The sequence below is a fragment of the Vigna angularis genome, chromosome 4, assembly GCF_016808095.1.
Source record: "Vigna angularis cultivar LongXiaoDou No.4 chromosome 4, ASM1680809v1, whole genome shotgun sequence".
In the NCBI taxonomy this organism is placed as follows: domain Eukaryota; kingdom Viridiplantae; phylum Streptophyta; class Magnoliopsida; order Fabales; family Fabaceae; genus Vigna; species Vigna angularis.
Window position 1 is genome coordinate 28,771,532 of NC_068973.1, and position 8,724 is coordinate 28,780,255.

Sequence of the window (8,724 nt, forward strand, 5' to 3'; positions counted from 1 at the left end):
TTGAACATTTTAAAATTTAGAGAACTAATTTTGAGATACATATATATTACAAAATACTTATATAGCCCATGTGATAATACATGATTTAAATTATTTTAAATTTAAATAAATAAAATTTTAACTTAAAAGATGAAACACTATAGTTTTGGTACAGATAGGAGCACAAGGTGTTCTGGAGCATGAATAGGTCATTGGGACTTATTATCGGTCTAGTCCATCATCATGGTGGCTTTATTTATACTTCTGATTTCTGAAATTCAATATTCATGAAGGTCCAAGCACATGTGCTGTGTATTATATAATTATTTTGTTGATGCATGCACGCATTCCTTATAGATGCATTGTTAGTTGAAAGATACGTATGTTAATGTTAGAGGGAGTGAAGTACGTAGGAACTAACTGCAATTTGATTTGTTGGAAGATCGTTAACCATGCTAGATTTAATGAACTAATGATAATAAAAGTTTAGAGAAACATGCAAAAGAAAAGAAATAGCAGAAGGAGTTTGAGACGTGGAAGCCACTGATCCGGAAGCATGAATACGTATGATAGCATCTTTCGTGAAAGCAACGTTAAACCCCCACGTGCCTCGAATGTTCTCTTTGGATCGAATCTCCAATCCTACGATTGCAACCTTTAGCTGCACCGTTCTCTCTTTCTGTTCCTTTCATGTAACATCAATTATTCGTATTTTAATCCCACATACCACCGCAATATGCATGTATCCCTACCCATCAACCATCAATTATTGCAAACTTCTCCACTCCAACTTCACTTGGACTCGGTTTCAGAGTACCAGGTTTTTTATTTTAGGAAAAGTCCTATCAATCGTATATATGGATAATATCCATAGTTATGATAATCAGAACAAAATTCAGGAGTCGTGTATTTTACAATAATCATTGTCATTTGTTTAGTTTAGTTTATAAGATTAATGTACAGTTTAGTTTGATTGGGTTGAATCCTTGGAAGGTGAGGTTGTGAAAATGTGTTAACTAAAATTTGAAAGTATGGAATTGAATGAAGTGAGCATGTGTGAGTCTAAGTTCTAGATAAAAATGAAAAAATAGATTATTATATAAAAATGAAAGACTATTAACCTATTGTCTTAATATTTTTGATAAAAGGTGATGTTTTGATTATTAACCCTTATAAAGTTGAGTTTATACATAATTGGTGTATGTGTCTTTCCAATCGGTGAAATAAAGAAAAGAAGAATGCAAACAGATGTACGGTGATGTGGGGATTTAGTTTTAGCAATAGGAAACGAAAGGATGGGAAATGTGCCACGTATCCTCGTTAAGCACGTGGTGGTGCTTTCCATACCCGCAACTCTGGCCTTCCATATGATGTCAATACATTACTGTATATAGTATACATATATGTCAAACTTATTCTATAAACCTTAATTCCCTCCTCTGCATCCAGCACACTGCATTGTTTCACACATTAATAATTATTATTATATCTATTGGGTAATGCAGAACTACCTGAATTTAACCGTGCCTGTGGCACCAACTGCATGATCAATTAGCAATAACTCATCAAATCAATATTGAACTTTCCTTAAACACATAAACGTCTCTAATTCACAAACTAGTCTCGGTCAATTCATGGTTTTAAGGTGGGTTTGAATGTATGATATATATGATTTGATGTGATGAAGATGGAGGTAGCATGCATATGATGGATGATTTTTTTCCACGCGGCTTGTTAAAGAATGAGTGGGGAAGCAAGTGTTTGACTTATCAACCTCAATCACTCTCACAAAGTAACCCCAATGAAGAAAAATCCAGTGTCGAAGGAGACACGCCCCATCCGCCTATGAAACAGCACAGCATAACATGAAATTCACATCAACATCACAGACTCACACACACACATACACATGCACACCCTTCCTTAATTTTAACGATTCCCCAACCGCCCACGTTCCTCCAACGCTTCCACCACACATATATTCACACACCAACAAATCCCTCTCCAATCTCACTCTCACTCCATCCCCACCCACCCTTCTTATATCACACCTCTCCCAAATAAATGTTCCCACATACCCTTATTACTGCCGCTGCCCTTCAACACATGTTGCAACATCATCATCACTTTCCAACCCCAATGGAACAACGTTCGAGGTGGAAACCCAACATTGAGGTCGCGCCCAATTGCCCTCGTTGCGCTTCCACCAACACCAAATTTTGTTACTACAATAACTACAGCTTGTCGCAGCCCCGCTATTTCTGCAAAGCCTGCAGACGCTACTGGACCAAAGGCGGCTCTCTCCGCAACGTCCCCGTCGGCGGCGGCTGCCGAAAGAACCGCCGCGGCAAGTCCTCCTCGCGCCACAACCAAACCCAACGCTCTTTCATCTCCGCTTCTTCTTATGACACCGAGTCTTCACCCGAAGATGCCCATCGAAACAACAACGGCTCTCGTGAAATAGACATGGCCCTTGTGTTCGCCAAATTCTTGAACCCAAAACAAAACGTTGGAGAGGATAACAATGCCTCCTCTTCTTCCAACAATTACTTCACACCGCCCGGCGTTCAAACGGAGAATGATATCGCTGGTGTTCAGTCGCCGAACAAGGGTTTGTCGTCGGATCCTGTCATTGTTGACTCCGATGCAGTAGTGGCAATTGAGAATTTCGGTAGGGAGGAATTGAGTTTGGGTGAGATTGACGAGTTGGAGAAGCTTCTGGGTGTGAGTGGTGATGAAGATGGTCTCTGGTGTGATGCTACCTTGTCCTCTTCCGTTACTTGGGAAGCACCCGTGAAGGAAATGCAGTTGCAGGAATTGGAATACTCGATGCCGTTGAATGAAAACGATGCCCAATTATTACCCATCACTTCTGCGTCTACCCTGCATTCAATGAGTGACACTTGCTGGAGCACTTGGAGCTCCTTTGATCTTTCAGCCATGGAAATGTTCTCATCAACTCCTTGATCAATTCGATCTGATGATTTTACATAAACTTCATAAGATCTGATCTTCTTCTTATTATTTGAAAAGAAGAGAAGAAGCAGACACAGTTAATTAATTACGCTGCGTACCTCACATGTGTTCCTATATTGATAAAGGTAATTATAAAAAGGTAGAATCTTATAGAAATTGTTTGTGTTTAGTGGATGTAGAATAAAGTTGTATTTCGGGTCGTAGAAATGATGTTGAGAAAGCTACATATACCCTCGGATCTGTACCTTTAGGAATATATACATACTAATGATATAGATACTATAAAGTTGAATTTCCTATCCAATCTCTTGACTCTCCATATCGTACGTTAATTCTTGTAGCCGTTGATTTCAGTCAAAATTTTAGTTACAGCTCAACCCTATGAAATAAGATAGAATTACAACTTTGGTCTCGAAATGAGTGACAAATCTAATATGTATTCAACACCACAATATATTAATTCTTACAAATATAAAAAGTATGTTTATCATATTTAAGAATTGTGAATTATTGATGTTAATTAATGAGTAAAAGGTATGTTTTAATTGTTTTTAGACGAACGACAACAATTTTAGTCGTTTCTAGATGGATGGAACCTGATTTAGTCGATTTTTCGATGACAAAGGTTTATGCATGTTATGACGAGAAAGATCCCTATAATAGTCGTGTAGGAGTGTTTCGTATATGGACATTTTCCCAATGATGAGGAAGAACTCTAATACTGGAGTAGGAGACACACACACAAACATAACGGTCACAAACATCCTTATTTCTTTCAGAACCCTTCATCTTCCTTTCAAGCGATTGTTTTCAGTCTTGGTGTCCCTTTTGTCAATCAGACTTTGTAATTATCTCCTCTTCCATCCACCAACAAATGGATATGGGGTTCATTAATGTCTCACTTTTTCTTCTATGCAATTGTTGGTTCTGAATAATATCTCACGAGTTAATATGACTTTGGTTATTTCTACAACTTCGCATACTTACGCTAAGTTTTTATACAACAGTATTTGACTTAATAAAAAAAATGATAAGTGTGGGTTCCGAGGCATGATATATATAATATAGAGAGAAAGAGGGGAGGGTGAAGTGAGCTTCTTCCTTGTTGAATTAGGGATGTTTCTTTAATTTCATTTGAACTTTTATTTTTGTATTGTGATGCCGCATATGTCGCAGCTTTCATTTTTATTCGTTAGTTTATTTTTTTATTTTTTGGTTTAGATATAAGATAGAGATCGGTCAGAAATAATATATTTGGCAGTTGACATATTGTATTTCAATTTTCATTCTTTGTATATGGTCCAAGCCCTATGTGTACCACTGTTTAAAGGTTGTCTCAGTTCAATATAAAAACACAATGAATTAGTGTGTGTGTTGTGTTTAGTTTTACAAAATGATACTAGAGCTTTAATGCTCTGACTGTCGAGTGAGAAAAAGAAAGAGAGTGAAATAGTGTGAGTGAAACACTGAGTAAGATATCAAATCTTGTGAATGATATGTCTCTACCACAATTGACGAAGAAGGCAAATGATGATAGAGTTTGCAGTTGAGGACTCTCTTTGGATCTCACATATCAGATGTAGTAGAGAACGAGTATAAAAAATCAACAAAAGAGGAAGAGCATATATGATTGCCTAGATTTCCCAAAGAATGGGTACCAAGAACCAACAACGAAGAAAGAAGAATTATGAGTCACTTAATCAAGTACTTCAAGCACGTCAAAACGAGAAGGAAGATACTCCAAACACTCAGGGTTGAGGTCTTGAAGAACGTAACAGATGTGATTTGGAGGATGACAGCGAAGAGCAAACTTGTTAGCATAATTGGTGTGTCGAGGACAAGGAAAAGATCGAAGAGATCACTTAGGAGTGGAGTGTTTTAAGTGTGGCAAGCATGACCACTACGCAAATGAGCGTAGATCGACAAAGTGTTATAATTGTGGTAAGACCGACCGTATTACAAAGTTTTGTTGGGCTGAGAAGAAAAAAGAGAAGAATCTCCTTGTAAAGGAAGATGACAAAGAAATAGTTTTGTTGATGTTAAGGAGCTCGGAGGCTGACTTGTCGAGTTAGAGATTGGAAACTAAGTTGCGTCTTAATTGTTTGATAACGAGAAGACTGAAAACTGGGCATAAAGAAAACTTGTCAAGCTTTATCGAGTAACAAAGAGAGATAAGCTACACAGACGAGTAGCGAGGAGAGTAGGGATGACAATAGATTGGGTCAGACACAGATAATACTTATTCGCTATCCGACCCACAATAAAAACATTTACCCGCAACCCACCCACTACCCATGCATATACCTGTTTAAAAAATACTTGCGGGTATTTTAAAACACGCAAGTACCTGTGAATACCTGCAAATATTTAAAAATATTTTCTAAATTTTTAAAATAAAATTTAATAAAATTATAAAAGAATATATAAAATATAATATAAATTAAATTAAATATAAATTAAATTAAATATAAATTAAAATTTAAGTTTAATTAAATTTAACCTTGATAAAATATAAATTAATTTAATTTTAATTAAATTTAACTTAACAAAATATAAATTAATTTTTTTTCGCGGGTAGCGTATACTCATGGGTACGATTAGTATAATATCTGTACCCAACTCGTTTATAACTGAATATTAAAATATCCGCTACCCACGAATAATAAATATTTGCGGGTACCAACTAGTCATCGTGTATTTTATCTACAGATATATGCAGGTACAAGTATTTTTGTCATCCCAAGAAGAGAGATCGACAGTATGCACGGAAACAAAATGTGAGGATAATCACGAAGAAAATTATAAAAAAGTTTACATTGCAGTTGACCGTAATGACAACAAGGTTATTGGGAAGATGATAAGAGCAAAAAAACAAATCAATAAAATGCTAAAAACAAGTTAGTCAAGATCAAGAAAAGGTCATGATAAAAATAAATCGACAAAAGTAATTGAGAAATTGATCAAAATAACGAAGAAGTCGAGCATGAAGAAAACGAAGAACCTTTATAGACATAGAAGCAAGTCTAATATGAGATAATGTATATGAAAAATTGGGGTGCAACGATAAAGGAAGAAGAATTTAAATTTATGAAAAAAATTTGTTGAATAAACTTAAGTTATGGATGTTTGTGTAATTTTCATTTGAACCTTTATTTTCGTATTGTACTGTCACATAAATCATGACTTCATTTTTATTTGTTATTTTGTTTTTCCATTTATTTCGTTTAGATATAAGATAGAGATCAGCCAAAGAGATAATATATATACTCAGCAGTATTTCAGTTTTCATTCTTTATACTAGGTCCAAACCCTATGTACATAGCTATTTATAAATGCGGACACAGTTCAATAAAAACACAGTGCACTATCTAGTGTGTGTTGCGTTTAGCTTTACAGTTCCACCCTACATCTACCAATTAAGTCTTGTTTGAACTTCTTTACCTTATTAATGTATTTTTTTTGAAGTTAAAGTGAAATTTAAGATTTGATAGTTTATTTTCTATATTTTAAAGTGAACATTTTTTTATTGTGGAACGTAGGAATGAATTGTTTGAAATTATTCTAACATAATTAGTTGCTAATCCCGACATATATATAATACTTGAAAAAAAAAAGAATTTTGTGGTCCAAGTTGTTATCTGAAAAGTCTAAGATGGTGGATTTTGTATCTTGTTATTCACATCTAAAAGAACTTATTCAAACACGAGATACTTATGCATTCCTCAAGGAATATCAAATGTCTTAGATTTTGATTTGAGTGAGGCCTGAACGATTTCATTATTTTAGGTTAGGACAAATGTAGTCGTGGTACACGAGTAGCTTCTAGCTATCATTTTGGACGCGTATATAAATTGGAGGGTGATGATGGGATAGAATTAATGAATTAGTTATAGTCCATATGCATGTAATAAAGTAAAAGACAATAGGGAAAAGAGTACCACCCATATTCCAACTTAGCTTGCTTCCTTCCATCGTTTTCTCTCTTCTATTGGCAAATTTACAGATGGAATCACCTTACACTTTAATATCAATTATGTGCTCGCTATATTTCTTGTTTTGCAGCTGTAGACCACCTACTATTGTGAAAAAAATCTCTACATTTGTTTACATTTGTTATTTCAAATTTAAATATGTTATTACAAGGTGGGGAGGCACTAAAAATGGAAATTGGTATACTACAATGGATCATGATATATTAACAACTTTTCCTAATAACTTTTTGATAATAAATTACATGTTATTATTTTATTGGTATGTTTAAATTTATTTTCAAAAGAATATTTGAAACATTCATTGGATGTTGTAGAAAAGTTGTAAAAAAAATGTTAAAAAAATATTTTTCCACTACAATATTGTTAAGATGTTATGAATTAGTGCAAGACTAAAACAAAATTATAATAAAGAAAATATTTTTTTAACAACTTTTTTTGACAACTTTTTTACAATAGTTTATATGGTAGCTTGTGATTTGTCTGTTTCAAATATACAAACCAATAAAATAGTGACACATAGTTTATTGTCAAAAAGTTGTTAAGAAAAATTATTAATATATCATAATCCTTTTCACAAATAGAGATGAAACTTTTAGAACGAAAAGAAAGGGAAGTAAAAATTATTTTTGACAATTTTTTTATAATAGTCTATATGGTAGTTCGTGATTGGTGTGTTTCAAATATACAAACTAATAAAACAGTGACATATCATAGTTAAGGATGAGACTTTTAGAACGAAAGAAAGGGAAGTAAAAATTAAAATTGCTCTCCCTTTTGTGTTCTTAATGATTCCAGTTGAAACTAATCAGAGAAAGGAAGAGGGGTGAAAATCAATTGTAGATTCTAATGTCCTTCTTCAGAATTTCTAAAAAGGTTGAAAGAAAATTGATTTAAATGCACAGTGCTTTTGTGTGAGGTAAAGGACAAGAAAGTAGGAAGAATGATTCATTGAGATGGAAAAATATTTGTAAGTCGAAAGAGTTTGGGAGAGTAGGAATAAAAAACATGCTATTTTAACGACATACTACTAGGAAAATGATGTATACAGGGACTTGTTGCTATCAAGTGTCGTCTAGTTCAATATAGTTTTCGAACACACTGCTTTAGGTTTTCACCACGAGAAGTTTATTCAATTAATGACAATACAAATATTAATGTTTCTTCCTTTTTCTGATTATGTTTTTCTTTAGAATCATTGTCTAATATTTATATTCTGTATATTTTTTTTCTTTCTTACTTGATGGTATATATGTAATCCTTGTACGTATTATTTCTTTACTTATAAAAGAATATACAATATTTTAACTACAGATGGAATTTAGCATATACAAGCGTATGACATTAAATTATAAATTTATATGAATTTATGTATTTTAACTCTTTTCATTTGTTAAGTTTTTAATTACCGTATACGGCCAGTTGGATATTAAAATATTCATGCTTGAACAAATTTCTACAATTTTAAAAAAACACGACACATCCATTTATGTGGAGGGTGTTCTAGAATTCTCAAACAAATCTTTGAATTTCATTTATCTGAAGTGAGAGATGGTTCGTGGGAGTAAAAATGAATAATTATAGGTGTTGATTAGAAAATCAAACACACAAATATAATAATTTATTTTTTTCTTAAAATTTTAACATTTGTTTTCCTAATCCAGGCGAATTGCACTTTATTTAATAAGAACACGAGTTTAGAATTACTGCTGTCGTTTTAATTGTATCTTTAAAATAATTGATTTTAATATATTAAAAATACTTTTAATATATTTTAAAA

At 33.3% G+C, this 8,724-nt stretch overlaps 1 protein-coding gene across 1 annotated transcript; it reads left to right on the plus strand.

Moving 5' to 3' along the window:
• Positions 1-1,666: 1,666 nt before the first annotated feature.
• Positions 1,667-3,257, plus strand: LOC108331155 (dof zinc finger protein DOF3.5). The gene has a single exon (XM_017565790.2). It carries the CDS (start codon positions 2,044-2,046, stop codon positions 2,944-2,946), a length of 903 nt encoding a protein of 300 aa, XP_017421279.1. The 5' UTR covers positions 1,667-2,043; the 3' UTR covers positions 2,947-3,257.
• The last annotated feature ends 5,467 nt before the right edge of the window (positions 3,258-8,724 follow it).